Source organism: Misgurnus anguillicaudatus, chromosome 13, assembly GCF_027580225.2.
Source record: "Misgurnus anguillicaudatus chromosome 13, ASM2758022v2, whole genome shotgun sequence".
NCBI lineage: Eukaryota > Metazoa > Chordata > Actinopteri > Cypriniformes > Cobitidae > Misgurnus > Misgurnus anguillicaudatus.
In genome coordinates this window covers 11,949,430-11,973,489 of record NC_073349.2, presented here as the reverse complement: position 1 = coordinate 11,973,489, position 24,060 = coordinate 11,949,430, and the positions used below count along the sequence as shown (strand labels likewise).

Here is a 24,060-nt window from a genome sequence, read left to right as displayed (position 1 = left end):
CAGGCGACTAAATTCCGTTAATATAATTGGCCAAGACGCACGTCAATCAAACAGCCCTTATCGTCCTCTTCCGGCTGTGTGTCAGTCTTCAGCAACAGCAGCATCCCTACCAGACAGCACAGCAGCTGTAGGCAACGAAATCCAGATATTATCGCAGGTAACAGGGCGTCTTTTTAAATGTAACAATCTACACGCATCACTCATAAATCTACGCATTTCAAAGCTTTTGAGTTCAACCGTTGCTTATTGAGTTTGTGTTAAGTTGTGTTAGCTGCTGGAGCTTTAGCCAGTTAGCATCTGTTTACAGGACCTGGCTGTGTCATAACCCTGTAAGCTACCTAATAGACAGCATTTCAGACATACAACTATCGTTACCAACGGCAAAAATCTTTGAAACATGCTGTCTAGATAGGCAGTCCATTAACTTTCAAACACACCGTTTTTTAAATAGCAAAATTGGCTTTAGCTTTATAAATTATGTGATGTTTTCGAGGGGATGATTCTCACTGTGGGGAAAAGTATGACACTGAATAGGACACTGAATGCAAAGTGTCCCAAATTAGCGTAATCCACCCTAGTGTTTTGAGACTGTGTACTGTTCTGTTGTTTGTTTGAGGGCTAAACAGCTGTCATTTCAGTGACGTTTTATGTTTTAGCTATTGCAAACTATTTTCAAGGGTTTAGGTGTGCATATCATGCAATAATAAGAGCAGGTGATGTCCACTGGGGCTTTAAACAACAACATACAATGCCATTAGATCTGTTTTTTTAGAGCTGGCCTTAAAGTATAAACGTGTTTATCTATTCAAGTGCTTGATTTATTTAATATTATGTTGTAAAAGGCAGAAAATGAATAGTGTTGTCATAGCTACAAGCATCAATACTTCATAACAGACCTATTTGGCCAAAGTTATCAGAATTTCAGGCTTTGTCAATGGGTTGTTCTAATGGGGTGTGTGTTCACCCAATGTTTGATTTATTTGCATTATGTCTTGTTGACTTGGTGTTAAATTGCACCAACATCTGGGGCCAGTTGCATGAACATAGTTGCATAAACATAGTTGCATAAACAAACCAGTTGTTGTCAGACTTACTTTTCAGATTGAAATGAGATCAGTGAAAAAAACAATTGATGACTGGTAGCTTGTAAGACTAGTCTTTACAGTTTACGCAACTGGCCATTGATGACTTTGTTTAATATAAATTGCCTAGTAATATGGGTGTTGTTGTTTAGCCTTAGGCCTTAATATCTATTACTTTTGTTTAAAAAAGTAAGTTAAGAGGTTTAGTAGTGTACACTGAGTTTGCCAGGTGGACTGTTGATTAGTTGATCAGTAATTTCCTCTCCTATTGTGTTATCTGTAGCTCACGGCATGTCTGTAGAAAGCTGTAGATGGGTATCAGTGAACATTCCTGTGGGGTGTCACTGATTTATGTGTGTGCTGGTGCCGAAAAGACTATTTGAAGTGTTCCTCTTGCCAAATCATGGTTTGTTTTGAATCTAGTTATTGACAACTAGTGTGGTTAGAAATGGAGTATAATGATCTTTTTATAAAATATTTGTGTCTAATATAACTACAATATGACATAACTAACATACAAAAGTATAGAGATGTAACGATTAAAGGCGGAGTCCACGATGTTTGAAAAACGCTTTGGAAAAGGAGACGGGCCGACTACCAAAACACACTTATAGCCAATCAGCAGTAAGGAGAGTGTCTACTAACCGTCATCGTTGCCTGGGTTGCGTATGTGTGGGGCGGGTCTATCAACAGAAGGTCCAGATTCTATTGGGGTAGGGGCGTGTTTGTTTAGGTGATTTCAAATATCAACATTGGCTTTCAAACATCGTGGACTCCGCCTTTAACAGTTTAATGGTTAATTGCGATAAAAATGTTGAACAGATAGTATTATTGTGTATTTCTTAAATACGTTTAACCGTGCCAGTGTCACGGCTCAAAAAACCCCGTCCAACATCAGCCAATTTAAGCAATAACGTGAGACAAACCAAGACAGATCCATCTTTTCTATTCATTTTACATAAAATGATGCGATCTGATGATGAGTTTAATGCTCCTTTCTACTCTGTTTGTTTCTTCTGCGATTGCTGTGAGCGTAGATGTTGTGCAACTTAAAGGAACACACCCAGATTTTGGGATTTTAGCATATTCACTGTATCCCCCAGAGTTAGATAAGTCCATACATACCTTTCATATCACCTTGTTATTTGTACACGGTGTGACTGTTCAAATCACAACATATAAATAGGAAAATGTTCACGTTATTTTGTCATTTATTGGGAGCAGTTTGCTAGGCTAGCTGGAGCCATTCACTTCCAGACTTTGTGCTAAGCTAAGCTAGCGGGGGCTGCGTCAGACAGAGTTACAGCACACATGGGGATGAGAAAGGTATGTATGGACTTATCTAACTCTGGGGGATACGGTGAAAAGCTTAATTCCCAAAATCTGGGCGTGTTCCTTTAATCCTGGACCATAAAGTAGACATACACAGACAGATGCTTGCGGATTTGTTTTGGTTTTATATGAAAATCTGATTTACTCACTTGTGTTTTATCTAAACTAGATGAACCCCAATCTCATGACCCCAAATGTGCCATGATTCATGTTAATTATTTGATGTTTATGCGAACAAAAGTGTCAAATAAATTACATTTCTAGAAATTGTTCACAAAACCATGATAATATTAATAAAAAGGGTGATTTTGCATAATGCGCTTTGATTGTGTAGCTGGTTAAGTGTGTTCTGATTGGACAGCAGCTTAGCTTAGCTGGTGACTGGCACATTCCTGAGGGCGGAGGTTAGTCAAAAACTCTTATATTGACGTAATTTATCCGAGAGGGCTGTAGTCAAAAACAGAAGTTCTCTGTAGTTCTTGCAGTGGGGGCCACTAAAAATTTGAACCACTGGCTTAACCGGGCCAATAGAAAACATCTTTAGTGCTAATCCTTGCTAATTGCACCTCTCCCAAACAGACAGCATTCCAAAAGTGTGTGAACAAAAAGTAATTTAAGCATCATTTTGGTTTCTGCAATCTTGTGGGTGTTTGTGTTTACCCACTGTACAGTCACTTTATCATGCAAACATGCCCTTTAAGGTAGCAGTTCTTCTTCCTCTACTATGTAGAGATTTGCATACAGCATCTCTTCAGTGAAACGATGTTTGGAAAGTTCATTTGATTTGTCTGTTTAATTTGTCAAGTTTTATTCCTTTAATACCTGATCCATCAAATAAGCTCAACTGTTACTTAGGGGCTTGGTATTAAGATGTGTTTTCGTCGATCGGATCATGAGTGGACGAGAGAGACCCATCACGTTTACACCTGGTACTCTTTTGTCCACTTTCGACCGCTTCTGTCCTGAATACTGTGAGGGGGTGGTCTGTCAAGAGACTCGAGACGGTGGGCGAGTCTCTCTGCTGTCATTTAAACGCGAGTGGGAGTATTGATGAGTTTATATGGATGCGAACTAATATTATGTCAGACTCCACTGCTTTTGTTGTAAGTAAACATGCTGTACAATGTTTTGTACATGTATATGTTAGAGCTTTCTCTGAATTTTCAGCGCAATTGATGAAATAGGATCGCGCAACTTTCACACGTACGCTTGCAAAATTAAACTGCGGAGATCAGCCACTTTAGTTTAATCAATGAAAGGCTAAAAATAGCGTTGTACACCGTGTTTTCGCGCCAGAAGTCAGAAAAGACGTAAAACGTTGTTTTCAGTACCTCAGATTATATAAATGGGCAGAGAGAACGCAGTCCGTCTGGCTGTTCGAACACATTCAACAACATGTGCATTTACACTACAAAAGCAATCTGATCGAAAAGGTTTTCGACTACCTCTGAATGTGGTTAAAAGTGGACGTAAGTGGACGAGCTCAAACCGTTTTGAACACCGTTTACACCTGGCATTAACGTCGTCCACTTGTGATCCGATCAACGAAAATGCATATTAATCCCAAGTGTAAACAGCCTCTTAATTCAAGTCACAGCTTCCATTGGCGACACCTCATGAGTAGTGCGACCGGGAGATGTAACACATTTAACTACAGATGAGGAAAAATTCAATCAGGTGCCCAGGTTATGAAAAGAGGAAAGATAAGGAGAAACGTGCAAAAGATATAAGTAGCCTACATTATGTGTATGTAGCTTACACATCTCAGTATGAGTGTATGAAGTGTACTGTATCTAAAAATTTTTAATATGGTTTCAGTGGTTTTCTTGTGTATGCAGATATTTCTTCAGACGACGGCGTGTTTACGGACTTATTTTTTTTAAATGAGGAATAAAAGATTGGATAGGGAAAACTCTGGCTTTGTGTGAATGTGGCCTTAGCCAGTTTGGAAACCTTGCTTGCTCATGGAAACACTGTTGCCAGATCTGTGATCATTACCACAACACAACACGATGTCTCGGGAGGATAAATAAGACATTTCTGCTATTTTAACATTTCAACTTATTACAGGCTTCATGTTTTCCCAAGTGGGTGAAAGTGCATTAGAGATAACATATCTGACTCAGTTGACCAGGTAAACATGAACTCTCTATCTTTCTGGGATTTCAGGGGACCCAGTGGTGTCTCTTTGATCCTTTGCCTATTTTAACAACCGGCCCTAACTGTATGTTTAAGAGAAAATCCCACATACAAGCATCCCTTATACTATATACTATGTCTGAATTGAATTGTTACCTGGTGAATCGTAATTGAATCGAATTGTGAGAGCAGTGCAAAAATGCACACCCCTAATATCTTTCACGGATTAAGGTTGATCTTTTGGGTTAAAAAAACTGCCAATGTGCAATTGGTTGCTGTAACAAATAAGTTATTACTAAAAAATTGTCAAAGTTTTTCAATTGTCACTTGTAGCACAGATTTACCGGTAAATCTTAATTTGAGAGATATTTTGTAATATTGCACATTACTTTGTTGCATTTGTCTAAAGAAAGTGCCTGATAAGGTTTATTATTAAACGGCAATATGAAGTTATGCAACGTACCTGCTGTTTGAAACCTTGTTTTGCACAACAGCTTTTTATTTACTGTTCTTTAACCTAATAGTTTCCTTGACTTTAGTGTCTACCATTCACCTTTATGCATTTATTCAAATCACAAATTGCACATCTATTCTTACACCATTGGCAAAATTTTTTGCTTGTTTTAAGCATTTTTGTGAAACAAATACGACAATATTACAAAACAAATTGCAGTTTTTCATTTTATTTTCATGGCGACTTTTAAAATGTATGTTTTTTGTCTAAAAACTAGAGTCTTTTAGGTCGTTTTACTCATCAAGAAACATCATCTTAATTTAGGAATTTTTAAATATTTGTACTGAAAACAAAACAAAAATACTAAGTAAGTGTAACAGGGTGTGCTTTAATGAAAGCGGAGAAAGTGTGAATCCATATGCAAAAGGTGTTTATTAAGTAAAATCCCATAAAGGGCCAGCAACCAAATCCAAACAGGGTAATCCACAAACAGAATCCAAGTACAGGCAAAGGTTCAAGGCAGGCAGCAAAACAGGCAGAATCCAAAATACAGGCAATGGTCAAAAAACAGGAACAGATACAGGTAACAGGTTTAACAGATCAACAGATATCAGAATCAGACAGGTAACAGGTTGGGCTTACTATGTATAATATTCAGCCGGGAACAGGTGAGCAGGAAGTGACTAATATACAAAACATACAGGAAGTGTGAAGCGTGACATGGCATGATGAATATCAAAATAAAAGTCAGAACAGAGCAGGGTATCAAAATAAAAGTCCAAAATACACAGAACACAAGTAAACACAGAACAAAACCTTACAGAACCCCCCCTCTAAAGGGCGACTCCCGGAGCCCAACAAACAAATCATAAAGTCCAATAGAGGGTGGGCGGGCGGGCCAGGACCTCTTGGCAATGGCAGGACAGTTCAGGAGAGGTCCTGGGTCATGAGGCAGATGCGGGCCTGGGTCATGAGGCAGATGCGGGCCTGGGTCATGGGGCAGATGCGGGCCTGGGTCATGGGGCAGATGCGGGCCTGGGTCATGGGGCGGGCTTGGACCTGGGTCATGGGGCGGGCTAGGACCTGGGTCATGGGGCAGGCTAGGACCTGGGTCATGGGGCAGGCTAGGACCTGGGTCATGGGGCAGGCTAGGACCTGGGTCATGGGGCAGGCTAGGACCTGGGTCATGGGGCAGGCTTGGAGCTATATCATGGGGCAGGCTAGGACCTGGGTCATGGGGCAGGAATAGACCTGGAACACAGGGAGAGGAAGGGTCCGAGCACACTTCGGTCTCCGCCTTGGTGTCCTCTGCCTCCTCCCTGTGTCCGGGTACTACCCCCCCCCAAAAAAAACTTGGGAAAGCTCCCAAAGCCCAGGGTGGCGATGTCCCAGGTGGTGGACCAGATGAATCAGACAAGACAGGTGAGTCGGGCAGGACAGACGAATCAGATGAGTCGGGCAGGACAGACGAATCAGATGAGTCGGGCAGGACAGACGAATCAGATGAGTCGGGCAGGACAGACGAATCAGATGAGTCGGGCAGGACAGACGAATCAGATGAGTCGGGCAGGACAGACGAATCAGATGAGTCGGGCAGGACAGACGAATCAGATGAGTCGGGCAGGACAGACGAATCAGATGAGTCGGGCAGGACAGACGAATCAGATGAGTCGGGCAGGACAGACGAATCAGATGAGTCGGGCAGGACAGACGAATCAGATGAGTCGGGCAGGACAGACGAATCAGATGAATCAGATGGATTAGATGAATCAGAAGAATCAGAGGAGTTGGGCGGATCAGGTGAATCAGGCAGATCAGGTGAATCAGGCATGTCAGGTGAATCAGGCAGGTCAGGTGAATCAGGCAGGTCAGGTGAATCAGGCAGGTCAGGTGAATCAGGCAGGTCAGGTGAATCAGGCAGGTCAGGTGTATCCGGCAGGTCAGGTGAATCCGGCAGGTCAGGTGAATCGGGCAGATCAGGTGAATCGGGCAGATCAGGTGAATCGGGCAGATCAGGTGAATCGGGCAGATCAGATGAGTCGGGCAGATCAGATGAATCAGATGGGTCAGATGAGGCAGAGGATTCCGGTGGGTCAGATTCAGAGCCTGGAGGAACACAGGGGACAAACGAGCAGAAGGCAGACCAGACGCACCACAGGGCTATGGCAAATTCAGAAATAACAGAGTCCATGAGACATACCTCTGTGGTCTTCGGTTCAAGCAGGGTGGCCATCTGGACGTCAGGTGCTGGATGAGTAGTAGCCCTCATGAGTGCAGGTGTGGTTGTGATGATGGCCCTCTGAGTCTCAGGTGCAGGGATAACAGTAGCTCTCTCCAAAACAGGTGCGAGTGCAGAGACAGGCAGGATGGCGGCCATTTTGGGAACAGGCATGGTGGCGGCCATTTTGGGAGCAGGCATGGTGGCGGCCATTTTGGGAGCAGGCATGGTGGCGGCCATTTTGTGATCAGGCATGACTTTAACAGGTTTGGGCAGAACGGGCAGAACATGGCTAGGTGTGTGGTGAATATTCCCAGGTTCATTATCCACCACACCCACAGTGAACGGAGAACCACACAACAGCAGGGCAAAGTCAATATAACTCTCCAGGGACCAGGCAGACATATCATGGGGCATACATAAACGCAACCATTCGTCCAAAGCATTATAGAACAGGTTCTTCAGAGTAATGTCATCAAAATGTACCTTGTAACTCAAGTCCAAAAAATCCTTAACATACTCCTCAATGGGGCGGTGGTTCTGGCGTAGTGCAAGCAGGGCAAAAATGGGTTTCATGGTGCTGGTGGGAGATTACAAACCTTCGCTGGATTCCGGGTTATGGCTGAATATTCTGTAACGGGGGTTGCTTTAATGAAAGCGGAGAAAGTGTGAATCCATATGCAAAAGGTGTTTATTAAGTAAAATCCCATAAAGGGCCAGCAACCAAATCCAAACAGGGTAATCCACAAACAGAATCCAAGTACAGGCAAAGGTTCAAGGCAGGCAGCAAAACAGGCAGAATCCAAAATACAGGCAATGGTCAAAAAACAGGAACAGATACAGGTAACAGGTTTAACAGATCAACAGATATCAGAATCAGACAGGTAACAGGTTGGGCTTACTATGTATAATATTCAGCCGGGAACAGGTGAGCAGGAAGTGACTATATACCAAACAGACAGGAAGTGTGAACTGAAACATGGCATGATGAATATCAAAATAAAAGTCAGAACAGAGCAGGGTATCAAAATAAAAGTCCAAAATACACAGAACACAAGTAAACACAGAACAAAACCATTACAGTAAGAAAGTAATTTTTTGCAATGTGGACCTCAGCAACGAGCTTCTCCACAGTGTCATCTGCCATTTTAAATATGCGTGCACTTTAAATTCGAATAGATTTGATTGTCCGCCAATTGTTAATCAGTTAGGAAAAAATTAACTCCAAAACTGATCCCAACGATATCGTTCCTTGCATCTTTATTATTATAGTTGTGGTGTGTTTTTTTTTTTCAAAACTGCATTATTTTATCATCCATAGTGTGAGCGACTCTTAGCTCGGCATAGTTTGTTGGTTGAACTTGACTTTGTTTGTCAGTAATCAGAACTCAAAACGATTGACGCAAACTAAACCGTTTGGTTTGAGTGGTTTACATACATTAGCGTTGTCTTACTGTAGGTCTTAGTGTAGGACTTTAATAAAACTGCCATTGTGCGTATTTTGTAAGCTAATTTATTCTCTGCGAGCCTGAATAGACCTTGAGGTACAGATTGGTAATGTCTCACTAAGGAGAATACATTTCAGAAGGATTTCTTTTAATTAATTCTGTGCTCCACAGACTTTATTTGTGCTAAAAGCGTTCCCTCGGGTCTTGTCTACATCACGATAGGTTCAAACTATGATCCACGTGCGTCACGGTACCTGCATGTGTCTGTCACCTGCAGGTTACGCTCCTTAAAAGCAGACAGAGTCTAAAGTTCATTCCTCTATCAGATGTGTTCTCCACCCGCCCATGGGTGTGTGTCTCCACCTCTATCTCTCTTTTTTTTTTTAAAGCAGCCGGCTAGTTTCAGCCAGGGATGACAAATGAATGAGTACACGAATGAACTAAGACGCTAAGATTTTTGGTGAAACAGGACTTATTTCATGTATGTTTGATGGACTTTTGTATTGTCTGGCTGAGCTCTGCTTCTACATGTCCTGTGTGGAAATCTACTACAAGATTTAGTTGATAGGATGTTTTGGTTTTTCTCTCCACAGGTGTCCCTTTTCTTTAGGAGGCGACAGCTTCACTGGAAGCCGAAGATAAGGAAAGCGAGAGAGACCATGTTTTAGAGAAACCCGTGCTGGAAGCCCATTTTCTACAATGAACAATGAGGACGAGTTTTATGATGCCGTCACAGGTGAGGACTCATTTTTTGATATCCACATTGACATATATATTCGGACTTCTCCGGATGTGCCCTTCTTTTTTTTTGAGGAACAAGTTGCTTGGATTGGTCCAAACGTTTTTTTTTAAAGGAAGTGTGGTATAGTTTTTATAGACGATTTGTAAATTTGTATCCCTGTAGCTTAACTGGTAGGGCATTGTGTCAGCAAAGGTCAAGGGTTTGATTCCCAGGGGATACGCTTTTACTGATCAAAATGTATGAATGCACAATAAGTTGTTTTGGATAAAATCCATAAATGTAATGTTTATGCCTAATAGTGCAATGGTATACAGGATATGAATTTAAAGATACAAATTTTCACAGGAGGACTAACTCCAAAAGCTCAGCACTACTAACTAAAGCACGGTTGGTCGACTAATCTGTTTCTGAAAGGAAGCTTAAATTGTATTTAGGATGTAATATCACTTCAGTCACGCAAGTCTGTCAAGAAAACGTCACGTTCATTCATTCAACTGTAGCTCAGGAGTCAACAGCTGTGTTTCATGGACGATCTCATTTGGCCCCCATTGTGAGTGTTTTGGACACTGTTGACTTTGGCCGTCGACCGTGTGTTTGTTATAGCAGAGCGGCCGTGACACGGGACGCTGATCTGGTGTTGGCTTACCTCTGTTGATGGCTTCAATTATGTAGCGTTCAGACAGTCTGATGGCTTCTGTCATTACTGAGATGCAATGCGATTAAAACAAACACTAAGTGATAAAAAAGGACTTTGGTAGGTCAATGCGTGTTTAAAAACGTAGAAATGAAGTTAAGAGTCATCTTACGATTTGTTGTCTCTATCAGGCTTGGATTCAGATGCATCTTGTGAAGGCACATCAGAATGCAGTTTTAAAGATGCTGTAGTCACTCAGAAGAACAATGGTGTGGTTCCTCAGGAGAATGGAATCAAGAACCGCAGGTATGGCCAGATTCCAGAGCGCCGAACCATGTCCCTGATCTTTTTCTAGTTGTCTTTCATGCTTTAATCTTTCTTTATCTCTTTGCTTTGTTTCACTGTCACTGCATTTTTTTCTTGTTTACCACTAATGGGTTTCTTCATGGATCATATGTTGTATCTCAGGCATACTTTTCACTGGGAAGGGATTGTATGTTTGTGTCAATGAAAAAATATTGTTCCTCTGCCCATCAGGTTGTGTCTTCCTGCCCCTATGTTCTCCAGAACGGATTTTAGCATATGGAGCATCCTCAAGAAGTGTATTGGACTGGTAAGATATAGGGATTCACCGAAATCAAAATTCTTGGCCGAAATCCGAAAAAGAGGAAATCAAGGCAGAAAAACCGAAACCGAAATAAATTATTATGCCAATTATTAGTACAAATGCATTTATTGCTATCTGTGTACTAACTTTACTAGGGGTGTGTGACGGATCACAGATCGGATTATTTTTCAGATCAGCAAAAAGGGGGTGGGGAAAATCTAATAACAAATAAAGAAATTGCAAACATGTATAAAAAAGAACAAAGTTGCACATTAATAAGTGCTAACATTAGCATTAGGTACAGAAATCGAATTAAATGAGCCATAACACTGTCTTTATTGTATACATTAAATATAATATTAATTTTAGAGCTACAGAAGTGATTTTTTTTCTTTGTCTTGGTTTGTTTGATTAACATTAATGACACAGACTTAAGTAGGTTAATTGAGGTTACTGTCTCTTTAAATAAGCAGAGACTGGTTTATGACTGTAATCTATACATACACTTAAGACATAAACAAATGTTTTTATTAGAAAAAGAATACTTTGAAGATCATTTTGTTTATATGTGCCCTGTCAATAACAGAAAGATTTTACGTTCGCTTGTTTACGTCTCACTCGTGTGTGCACTATTGAGGGCACTTAAACGCGCCATTTTCGGACGAAAATTTTCGGTGGCCGAATATTCGGTGCATCCCTAGTAAGATTGTATACAGTAACTCATGAATATTGTAAAACACTAACTGCGTTTCCATTACTCTTCAAATTGCGCAAATTGAAATGCGCCTAATTTCGCATAAACTCCCATATATCGCAAAAATTATATTGTTTTTATGCATGGGTGATATGGTTTTTCAGGCATGAACAGGTCACCTGACATGCGCAAAAGTCACATGATCGTTCTTTTAAAAGGTGTGTTCGAATGTGGCGTCACAAGAACCGAAGCGCATGACATCAAAATACAACAAAAGCGATTGGGGAGTTGACTGTTCTGTATGCTTTCGAATCACTCTTGCAGTATTTTGATGTCATCCGCATATTAGTCTGGGCTACACCATATTAAGATAAAGGAGCTGGATGTAAGATTTTGAATCAAACATAAGGTCTGTTTACACACACACATAGCTACTGAAAAGAGCTGCTCTGAGAAACGGTCAATCAGAGCAGAGCTCAACATTATTATTCATGACCCTTTCATATAAGGTGGTAATAGACCCTTTCATTCTGGGGGCAAATTCTAGGGTTGTAAATGGACATGTAAAATTTTGCACTTAATAAAGCCAAAAAACTTCTGTCTAGATATCAGAGAACAATTATTAAACATATTGTTTCAATGCACTCTTTGGCATCTTTAAATGAGACGCCAATGGACCATAAATGCGACCTCTGGTTAATACAACCTCCAAAATAAGCCGTAGAACGAGGTATATATATATGCACACGAGCGGATTTGGAATTTGCAATCAACAAAAACATTGCAAACTTAAAATTTAGCAGATAAACTTTCAATCTTATTTGCGCTTTTGTGTGTGTCTGGCAACCCGAGAGAGGGGGGAGAATAAAGTCGCATTCACATTACAAGCGACTTTGTCGCTGTGTGTCGCTCGTTTCTTTCAACGAGGTTGTTAGGTGGTGTTTTAAATCTGGGTGTCATAAACAAACAAGTAATGTCCACTCCAGTAACTGACAAGAGATTGATGACGTGAACTCCACTGCTTCACTCTCATTGGTAGTCGCTCCAGAAAGTCCCTCATCATTTGCATAAAGTTAAACTTTTATCAACGTTGACGCGCGACTGGACACGCCCAATCCGGTCGCCAACAGTCACTTTCGCTTGTGTCGCAAAGTCGTAAAGCTTCCATTGAAATCAATGAGATTGTCGCTCTGCTACTGCTAGTCGCTGCTAATGTGAATGCAGCTTAAGGGGTGATTCACATATCGCTTCTTTTGTGCGCTCAAGTTCGTTATTTCAAATGTAGGCGCGCGGTATGGCTGCTTTTAACGGAACCGTTTTTTTCCAGGTGCGTCCACGCCGCATCAAATTTCAACATTTCAACTTTTCAGAATGCCGCAAGTGCATCGCAGGTCATGTGACAAGAACCGATGCGCCTAGCGTTTTTTGGCACGGCATGTGAATGGCTCAATGATTTTGAATTTAGACTGCAATACCAAGTTCAGCCGCTAGAGGTCAATGTTACATACAGCCCCTTTAAACACACCTGTCGCAATGGTTTTTGAAATGACTTATCAACAAAATTACTTTTTTATAACATCGGTTAATGGAATAGTGTTTTGTTGACATTTATAAAATAATGCTAAAGTTTTGCGCACATAGAAACGCTGCTATTGTTGCATGTCAAACCTGTGAAAGCAGGTTTACTAAATCATACTAAAACGCATGAATGATGTTGTAAAGTTACCGTACGATCCTTGTGAAATAAATATGAATTGCAATGAAATCATGTTCGTTTAGCATTCTGCTTAAAGCTGCTGTGGTTGATTTTGCTCATATTGTTTTTATGGTGATGTTATAGGAACTGTCCAAGATCACCATGCCCATTGTGTTCAACGAGCCCTTGAGCTTTCTACAGAGAATCGCAGAGTATATGGAGCACACATACCTCATTCAAAAAGCCTGCGACCAGTCAGACTCTATAGAGAGGATGCAGGTAACACCATACACATGCACCTTTCATATAAAATTGTAAAAAATAATGCTGATCAAGAATTTATGCCTTTGTGTCATGTAATGGCAAGAGCAGGTTTTCTTCTCATTAGACCATTCATTTCCTGTTTTGTGTTTCATATGACCTTGGACCAGAAAACCAGTCATAAAAAATTTTATATTTGTGCATCATCAATTTGAATAAAGAAGTTTTTTCTTGATGTATGATTTGTTAGGATAGGACAATATTTGGCTCAGATACAACTATTTGAAAATCTGGAATCTGGGGGGGGCAAAAAACAAAATATTGAGAAAATCGCCTATGAAGTTGTACAGATGAAGTCCTTAGCAACTGCATCCACTCACAAAAATTAAATTTTGATATATTTACGGTAGCACTCTTTACTTTATATCTCAATGATTTTTGGCATAAGAAGAAAAATAGATAATTTTGTCCCTCAAAAAGAATTGTTGGCTATTGCTACAAATATACCTGTGCAACTTAAAGGTACCCTCCACTTTTTTGGAAAGTATGCTCATTTTCCAGCTCCTCTAGAGTTAAACGTTTAATTTTTTGCAGTTTTGGGGTCCATTCGGCCGATCTCCGGGTCTGGCGGTGCCACTTTTGGCATGGCTTAGCATAATCCATTGAATCTGATAAGACCATTAGCATCGCACAAAAAAATAGCCAAGGAGTTTCTATATTTTTCCTATTTGAAACTTGGCTCTTCTGCGCTGTGTAATATCATTGCGACTGCTGCAGTCATGTTACGGCAGCAAAGTCCTTGATTATTACGCCAGAATGAGAGTATAGTTTCTAGACATATCGGCCTAGAAAATGACAACTTTTAATTTTCTGTCGGTCTTAGTACAAGATGTAACTACAGACGAGTCAAGTTTTAAATAGGAAAAATTGTAAAACTCTTTGGTTATTTTTTTAGCGCGATGCTAATGGTCTAATCAGATTCAATGAATTATGCTAAGCTATGCTAAAAATGGTACCGCCAGACCCGGAGATCAGCTGAATGGATTCCAAAACAGTAAAAATTAAATGTTTATCTCTGGGGAAGCTGGAAAATGAGCATTTTTTTTAAAGTGTCCCTTTAAGACTGGTTTTGTGGTCCATGGTTACAAATCTAAACCATACATTTAATCTACCTGTGCACTTATAATGTCACAATGGCTATTACCATGTTGTTCTGTATGTGGGAACCTTCGGATGACCTAAAGCGTTTCAATAAACACTGTGTGGGATGAAGTATGTTGATTTGGTGTATACATATAAACTGCAGGAAAAAGTGAAGTAAACTTACACTGCAGATTAACCATTTTACTGATGTAGTTTTAAGTGTCATCACGTATTGATTCATATAACTGTGTGTGTGTGTGTATAGGAAGATGTTTATTCTGTGCAGTATGCTAGTATTACAATTGAAACACAGCCATCATTCGCTTTAATAGAACATCATCATCTGTTTTTCTCCCAAGACGATAGCTGCCTTCGCCGTGTCTGCAGTCGCCTCTCAATGGGACAGAACTGGCAAACCCTTTAACCCCCTTTTAGGAGAGACCTACGAACTTACACGGTACAGACAATAGGACAATAACAGAAACTCTCTCGATGAGATTTGAGGATGTTAGATCAAGATTGCGGGTTGACCGTTCTATACGTTTATGCAACTTCACTTCTCCTTCCCCATAACGTTTCCTTCCTCTGCTCTACAGAGAGGATCAGGGTTTCAGGCTGATCTCGGAACAGGTGAGTCACCATCCGCCCATCAGCGCCTTCCACACAGAGGGTCTGACGGGTGACTATGTGTTCCATGGCTCCATCTACCCTAAACTTAAGTTCTGGGGCAAGAGCGTGGAGGCAGAACCGAAAGGAACCATCACGCTAGAGCTTCTCAAGTGAGTCGAACACACATATGTTAGCACTGCATGTAAAGCGACCTGATGGGTCATGACCAAGGGGCAACCATCCCTAGACAGGTGTGGTTTCTGTAACCAGCCACCTCAGCTTCAGCCTCTTTGCTCATTTTTGTTTATTTGTAAGGGTTGTGCCAAGTGACACTGCCAACAAGGCAACAGCAGGCTTTGCCAACTATTGGTTTTAAAAATGCTCTTGGGTGACGTCACGAACATTAGGTCCGTATTTTGTTACCACTTGATGCCAAATGTGAGTTGTTGTTGTTTTACTGTACAGTCTGGAACAACCAGCTCTCCTGGTGTTTTAATAAAAGCTGTATTAATTGCATGCTTGAGATGCTCTTTGGATGAGTCACATCGACAGCCTTCTCACATGTGCATGTGTCTTCGCAGCCATAAGGAGGCATATACATGGACCAACCCTTTCTGTTGTGTACACAACGTCATTCTGGGTAAACTGTGGATTGAGCAATACGGCACTGTAGAAATTGTCAATCACAGTACTGCCACACCTACACTTTGAGATGTTTGTATATGTTATGAATGTACAATTTTAGATGTGGGTTTTTCTGTGATTTTTTTTCAGTACTGGAGAGAAATGTGTTCTGAACTTTAAACCCTGTGGGATGTTTGGAAAAGAGCTGCACAGAGTTGAAGGTTACATCCAGGACAAAAGGTGAGATCATTCATGGTATCGAACTGTATATCTGATGTTCAGTCACGTATGACCCTGTTCTAGAAACGATATTGCTAATAAAAGCGGTTCAATCGCTGGTCTTTGCATCACATGAATCGCGTGACCAATGTTTGGTCTGTTGTTTTTATCAAATCTTTCAATCGTTTAAATGATTAGAAAACATCCTGAACCTGAGGTTTTATAACCAAGCACATTACTTATTAACTTTGACCCGATGTGGCATACTTGGCTACAAATGTTCTGGCTACAGTAACACCTTGTGTATACAGCAGAGCAGGACTATGTAAATATTGCTTCTGTTTATTCATTTTAAATATCCTAATATTATATATATAACTGTATAGTATTAAAGGTGCATGCAGTACAGAAAAGCAAGATAATATACATAACTATATTATCAGTGGTGTATAAAGACCTTACAAAATGACCTGTATTGTTTTTATTATCTTTAATGAGCTGTTTTATCTACATACATTGCGGGTCTCCTTACATTGAAGTCGCATCATGTTTCTACAGTAGCCCTAAACGTACAAACTGCTCTACAGAGCGCATTTTGTCACTACGATGTCTTAGGCGACGACATGTTTGTCCTTTGGTGGCTACCGTAGCTTCTCTATGCATGTCGAAGCTGTGGATTTGTAGCCGTTGGTTGCAATTCACAGTCTCACCACTAGATGTCGCTAAAAATCTACACAGTTCACCTTTAAATGCTCATCCTAACAAACGCTGTTTCCTATGTGTATGTTTTGTGTGCAGTAAGAAGAAGCGCTGTGTGATCTATGGGAAATGGACGGAGTGTATGTGGAGCGTAGACCCACAGGTGTATGACGCCCACCGCAAACTCGAGAAGAAAGGAACGACAGACACTAAAAAACAAAAACCGGTGAGAAGAAAAATAACAAGCAGACGTGTAACAGCCAGTTTTACCCTTGACCGCTAACACGTAGGTTTTGTCTGAAATAGCTTCCTGTATCCTTAGAGTGCACTATTTAAGGTGACAGCAATTTTGTAGTTGTGTCTGAAATTATAGTCGACATTACCAACTTGATTGCACTTATTCAGTCCCATAATGCACTGCAATAATGAGTGTACAAATGATGTATACTCAATAGCTACTCCCTACTGTTCATCGCGTGCCAAATGAACACTCATGTCTTGATTTATACACTCACCTAAAGGATTATTAGGAACATCATACTAATACTGTGTTTGACCCTCTTTCGCCTTCAGAACTGCCTTAATTCTACATGGCATTGATTCAACAAGGTGCTAAAAGCATTCTTTAGAAATGTTGGTCCATATTGATATGATAGCATCTTGCAGTTGATGGAGATTTGTGGGATGCACATCCAGGGCACGAAGCTCCCGTTCCACCACATCCCAAAGATACTATATTGGGTTGAGATCTGGTGACTGTGGGGGCCATTTTAGTACAGTGAATTCATTGTCATGTTCAAGAAACATATTTGAAATGATTCGAGCTTTGTAACATGGTTCATTATCCTGCTGGAAGTAACCATCAGAGGATGGGTACATGGTGGTCATAAAGGGATGGACATTGTCAGAAACAATGCTTAGGTAGGCCGTGGCATTTAAACGATGCCCAATTGAAACTAAGGGGCCTAAAGTGTGCCAAGAAAACATCTCCCACACCATTACACCACCACCTCCAGCCTGCACAGTGCTAACAAGGCATGATGGATCCATGTTCTCATTCTGTTTACGCCAAATTCTGACTCTACCATCTGAATGTCTTAACAGAAATCGAGACCCATCAGACCAGGCAACATTTTTCCAGTTTTCAACTGTCCAATTTTGGTGAGCTCGTGCAAATTGTAGCCTCTTATTCCTATTTGTAGTGGAGATGAGTGGTACCCGGTGAAGTCTTCTGCTGTTGTAGCCCATCTTTCAAGGTTGTGCGTGTTGTGGCTTCACAAATGCTTTGCTGCATACCTCGGTTGTAACAAGTGATTATTTCAGTCAAAGTTGCTCTTCAATCAGCTTGAATCAGTCAGTCCATTCTCCTCTGACCTCTAGCATCAACAAGGCATTTTCGACCACAGGACTGCCGCTTTCTGGATGTTTTTCCCTTTTCACACCATTCTTTGTAAACCCTAGAAATGGTTGTGTGTAAAAATCCCAGTAACTGAGCAGATTGTGAAATACTCAGACCGGCCCGTCTGGCACCAATAAACATGCCACGCTCAAAATTGCTTAAATCACCTTTCTTTCCCATTCTGACGTTCAGTTTGGAGTTCAGGAGATTGTCTTGACCAGGACCACACCTCTAAATGCATTGAAGCAACTGCCATGTGATTGGTTGATTAGATAATTGCATTAATAAGAAATTTAACAGGTGTTCCTAATAATCCTTTATCTGAGTGTAGTACAGGAGAGGTATTGCATTTTGTCGCAATGTACGAGTCACATAAACTATGCTTTGCATGGCTGTGCCTTCAACCGTGCACGTACGCTCACATACACATAACAACGAACTAATAATCCTGGCTTCAGTGTCCCTAAACACTTTTTCGGACCTAATGTAGGGAATAGTGAATGAGGGTATAGAGGGCTATTTCAGACACAGTTTTAGTGTAATTTACGTTGTTTTCCCTTTTAATTCTTCTATGTAAGTTCACAGCATGGTAACATAGTGACATAGACCAGTAGACTTTCTGTTGTGCATTTGTTCAAGAAGCCAGCATGATATCCTGACTGTAGTGCTAAGAGGCAGTTATGGATACTTTATGGCCAACAGATTGTGGACAGACTCAGTCTTGTAATAAACGTATTTCAGTTATTCTTGTAAGACTTAGTAAAACATTTTTTTTTGGACCTTACTTTGTGTACTGATCAACCCAGATTGTTACAGCAAGGTTTGAGGCGAAATGACGTTAGTGTATATGTAGCAAGTTTTTATTGCAATACAGAGGGATGTCCACATACTTTGTGTACATCTTAAATCCTTTAAAGAATAATGAAGTTTAAGGTATTCTTGACTGTTTGTATTGGTGTGTATAGCTTAGATATGTGCTAATGTGTGTACACAACAATTGTGTGTTGGACGGGACCAGAGAGGCACACAGTTGCATTTCTTATTCTTCAGGGTGTGTAGCTGTAAATGTTTGTCCCTTTAGAAGAGTGACTCATTTATTTTATGTGAATAGTTAGTTTAGTTGACTTCTTGTCACTCTCTGTGTATGTCTGTAGATAATTTGAATGACTGTATTGTGTGAATGTTATTCACACCATAAAGTATTTTTACACCGCCCTTAGTAATACTTTCTTCTGATTGGTCAATTCTGTCGTCAAATAATAGTTTTTTCTTGCTGGAAACTGTTTTGTAAATACTGTATATTCATATAGGAGGAGACAGATGGATCTGTCAATGAGGATGCTGATGAAATGCCTGAGGTACAGGAGACCGTGGCAGTGATTCCTGGCAGCACATTACTTTGGAGAATATCATCTAGACCACCTCATTCAACAGAGGTACACACACACACACATCATTTATTGACACTTATAGATTTATCAATACAAAATGCCAAAGTTGAAATTCTGGTTTCCTCTCAAGAGTTGACAAACTCTTAAACTTCTGCATTCCTTTTGTTCACTTCTAGATGTATAACTTCACTAATTTTGCGATGACACTGAACGAATTGGAACCTGGCATGGAGGGAGTGCTGGCACCAACAGACTGCCGCTTACGGCCTGACATCAGAGCCATGGAGAATGGCAACATGGGTAATGAAGTCATTTAAGCAAAACCCTAAAACTGTCTTGTAGCGCCCCCTGCTGTTTAATACATGCAAAACATAACTTAAAGGTCACATAACACACAGGGGCTAAAGCCAGGACTAGGCCTTAGTTATATTTGGACATTTAAGTCGTTTTTACAAACACATCTTACAAAAAACATTACATGTGTGACAAACAATGGCACTGGTGTATTTTTGAATATGTTAGAGCAAGCTGTTTTAAGTTAAGACATCTCAAATAAGCATTTTAGTCTGGGACTAGCTTAAGCCCTGTCTGTTTCTGCTAATCTCATGTTAATCTTGAGTACCTACAGAGTAGTACTGCATCCTTCATATCTCTGAAGAGTCTTTAGTTTTATCAGATTTATAAAAGACAGATCAGCTGTACTGCTACTTTCTCGGAAAAACCCAACCCTCGAGGTGTACCACGGGTGGCGCAAGCAAGCAACACACACAAAACATTATCCAACTATCTTTGGATAAATTATGATTCACTGCATGTTTGTGTCATTTATGTATGCACGCACACATCTCTCTCTCTCTCTCCCTCTCTCCAAGTCTTCTATTTCGTCTTGTGCCTGGGCCCATTTTTCAAAATTGCCATATTCACCGTAAAAATTAAACAGTATGCAAAATCATCCATTTAGTCTACCTAAATAAACATTTTCATATGTGTCTCTCACTCAGTTTGCAAGTGTAACTGTGTTACCATGGTTACCAATGCAACTGTAATCAAACAGACTGGAACGACCTGTGCATTAAACGGTTTTAATGCACACCTTTCAGCCAATCAAAATCGAGTATTTAAACAGGCCATGGTATAAATGTATATGCACTTACACAACGATTGCCAACAAAACACAGACATTTGATGCAGTTTTACTTACCGCCTCCGACTCAGTTAGGACCGCCCCATATCAACAAAATCCAGCTTTAAATAAATACACACGCACAACTCCGCTGCTACCCAGGATAAACAAACTATATCCATTGTTCGTGTCAGCTCTTGGTTGGTTTGTTTGTGCGCTATTCCAGGTGAAGTGCCCATATAAGGACTTCCACTGTACCTTCTGCACTGAAATTTCCCACACTGTAAAAAAATTCCGTAGAAATTGCAGCTGGGTTGCCGGTAACTTACCGTACATTTAAATGTATGTTTTTTTACTGGCAACATTTTGTTCAAAGTTAAATAAACATTAAACATTTACAAGTCTTTGTCTTTACAGAGTAAATCTAAAAAAACAGCATCAAGCAAAACATTCCTGGAAACAAAATCTGAAGCAAAAAACAGAGAAATTATGATTTCAGGTTCCCAGAATGCTTTGCATGAGGCTGTTATTGTATAGTTTTATTCTGTAAAGATAAAGACTTGTTAATATTTAAAATGTATTTAACTTTGAACAAACTCTTGCCAGTAAATAACATAAATTTAAATCTACGGTAAATTACCGGCAACCCAGCTGCAATAACATTGTAATTTCTACGGAATTTTTTTACAGTGCATGAAAGAAATAAAGCAAGATTGTTATGTATGAACCTCTCATGTTGGGGAAAAAAACTTTGGCACTCTGTCATACATCCAACTGCTTTTTTTGACACTTAACCTGTGTTTAGCATGAGGAATCCAACTCTTAAACGGTGTTTATATGTCAGAATGCATGAAATAGCTTTAACCTCCCGTTTAAATCAATCATCCAGGCAAGTAGTTGTCCATATAAAGTCCAAAACCATGGCAACATAAGTAATTAAGTTTTTTAAACCCTAAAACTCTCTTGCGGTGCCCCCTGCTGTTTAATTCATGCAAAACATTACTTAACTCATTCATCCAGGCCAGTAGGTGTCGATATAAAGTCCAAAACCACTAGCTCTATCGGGATGAAAAACTTACCGAACGTATCCTAAATTCAATACCCTGATTTCATAAAGCAATTTTGTGTTTGCATGGACGAAGCCAGCAGCGAAAAAGAGCGACTGGAGGAGAAACAGAGAGCAGCTCGTAAAGAACGAGCCAAAGATGCTGAAGAATGGTCCACTAGGTAACATTAATCTATCACATACATACAGCATTAAAATCAAAATGTTGTGTTTCTTAAAGGGACATTCCACTTTTTTGGAAAATATGCTCATTTTCTGGCTCCCCTAGAGCATTTGATTATTACCGTTGTGGAATCCATTCAGAAGATCTCCGGGTTTGGCGCTAGCACTTTTAGCATAACTTAGCACAATCCATTAAATCTGATTAGACCATTAGCATCGCACTGAAAAATAACCAAAGAGTTTGGATAATTTTCCTGTATAAAACTTGACTCTTCTGTAGTTACATCGTGTACTAAGGCAGACGGAAAATTTAAGTTGCGATTTTCTAGACAGATATGGCTATAGGAATTATTACTCTCAAACTGGCGTAATAATCAAGGCTGTCATGTTTTAAATAGGAAAAATATCGAAAGTCTTTGGTTATTTTTTAGCGCAAGCCTAGTGGTCTAATCAGATTCAATGGATTGTGCTAAGCTATGCTAAAAATGCTAGCACCAAAACGGTAAGAATCAAATGTTTAACTCTAGGGGAGCTGGAAAATGAGCATATTTTCCAAAAAAGTGGAGTGTCCCTTCAAGTGTGTTTCTTAACTTTCTGTTACCTCTCTGATTGTTAAAGGTGGTTTCAGTCAGGCACAAACCCCTATACAGGATCACAGGACTGGCTTTACACCGGAGGCTACTTTAATAGAAATTACACAGACTGTCCTGATATCTACTGATGAGAAAGACCACCTTCTTATCTCTCTCCACCTACAGCATCTTCCTCTGCTCTAAACCACATAATATTCAAGTGACAGCGACACTGTAGCTCTCGTTCAACACCTGCTCACCCTCATACTGTTCACCTGCGATCTTCTATGGCACCAGAGGATCGTCAGTCATTATTATGTTTGTTTAATCGTGGATGGAAATGAGAGGGGAAGATGATTGGATTATATGCACTCATTTTAAGGATTTCATGTTTTTGTTCTTAAGCATCTTTGCTTGATGTCACATTAACCCTGCAGGTTTATCAATGGAGGAAAGTTGCATACAAGCACAAGAGTTCTGCCTCAAGTCTCAGTGCATCAGCTACTTTCCACAGCAGTGTTCATATTATTATTATTATTATACACGTATGTATTAAAACAACATTAAAAACAGATCTTTTGCGAGCACTGAGACACAAAAGTGTCCTGGTCTAGCTGTATGTAGAGATAGAGAGAGTAAGAAGGTGATCAAGAATTAATAAAACAACAGTAATAATGTTTAACATTAATAATAACCTCTGTTTGTGTGTGCGCGCAATGTGGGAATACATGTAAAAAGCCATAGATTTTGTTTTAATGGTACAATGTTTTGCCTTTGGATTTCTGTTTTCACACTCTGGAAGGTTCAGATTAAATGCCAGTCCTCAATTTAAATCGCTTCATCATCAATAAATTATTATGAAGCATTTTAAAATAGTTTGTAATAGCTCTTATTGTTTCTTTTCACTACCTGCTCACCAACAGAGACTTGTGGGATGTAAAGTAGGCTGGATGTATTAAAAATGAATGTTAAATAATTAGCAAATGATGTCAATTCATTGTTTATTGTTGTAAATGCACAAAGTCTGTATTGTATTTGTGCCACTGTTCCTCAAGCACTGTCTAGGTTGTTTTATGTAGAGGAGGGTGTCATGGGTTGTTTTATTTATCAGCATTTGCATCTCTTCACATGTACATTCCCCAAAACAGACTGTACAGTACATTATCCACAAATGTTTAACAAAATCTATGCAACCCATCAAACAGATAAAATTCCTCATGCTTAAATAGTTCAGGCTTAATAATCACAAATTGTGTAGAATGGCAGCTGTTAAGTACAGTAACTGTAGTGTCATTCAATTCATATTCTGCTTCTTGGTTGCTTTCGGTTTTTGCTTTAAAAAGACTTTTATGATTTAATGACATATTTCAGTCCACTGAAGTTTTTTCTTTCATTTAGAGAGGATCTAACTTATGAAGTGTGCAGTGATGTTACAGCAGTTGTTTACACAAACATGTTTTCTTTGCTACAGTGCCTTTTTCTTTTTCCCGCTAAATGTTGAGGGTATTTTTAAAATTTAAGTACGTTGGACATTTTATTGGATTTTTTTTCTAACCACATTTGGTCTTTGTGAATGTCTAAATAGGAATGTTAAAATGTACTCACCGTTTGTTGGATACACACATGAAATTTACACTACTATGTGTCGTTTATTTTGTCTGCTTATTCATTCAATGTACGTTGGATTATTCAAAAACTAACGTTAAAACTCATATTCCATGATTAAAATAGATTTTATTTTTATGC

At 39.9% G+C, this 24,060-nt stretch overlaps 1 protein-coding gene across 2 annotated transcripts; it reads left to right on the top strand.

The window, feature by feature from the left end:
* Positions 1-24,055, top strand: osbpl2b (oxysterol binding protein-like 2b). Of its 2 annotated transcripts, none has more exons than XM_073875032.1 (14): positions 1-157; positions 9,267-9,409; positions 10,241-10,355; positions 10,587-10,662; positions 13,191-13,325; positions 14,810-14,907; positions 15,047-15,229; positions 15,641-15,753; positions 15,839-15,923; positions 16,701-16,827; positions 19,311-19,436; positions 19,568-19,691; positions 21,651-21,741; positions 22,361-24,055. In XM_073875032.1, exons 2-14 carry the CDS (start codon positions 9,373-9,375, stop codon positions 22,461-22,463), a joined length of 1,413 nt encoding a protein of 470 aa, XP_073731133.1. In that variant the 5' UTR covers positions 1-157; positions 9,267-9,372; the 3' UTR covers positions 22,464-24,055. The 2 variants fall into 2 exon arrangements, with proteins under 2 accessions (XP_073731133.1, XP_073731132.1); XM_073875031.1 differs by lacking the exon at positions 1-157 and adding an exon at positions 9,000-9,154.
* Positions 24,056-24,060: the final 5 nt, after the last annotated feature.

What these genes read in the sequence shown, in the direction of transcription:
- osbpl2b (XM_073875032.1), top strand. Translation starts at nt 9,373, where the DNA reads ATGAACAATGAGGACGAGTTTTATGATGCCGTCACAG. An exon ending in ATCACGCTAGAGCTTCTCAA is followed by an intron (nt 15,230 to 15,640) that starts GTGAGTCGAACA and finishes GTGTCTTCGCAG; the next exon opens with CCATAAGGAGGCATATACAT. An exon ending in GACCACCTCATTCAACAGAG is followed by an intron (nt 19,437 to 19,567) that starts GTACACACACAC and finishes GTTCACTTCTAG; the next exon opens with ATGTATAACTTCACTAATTT.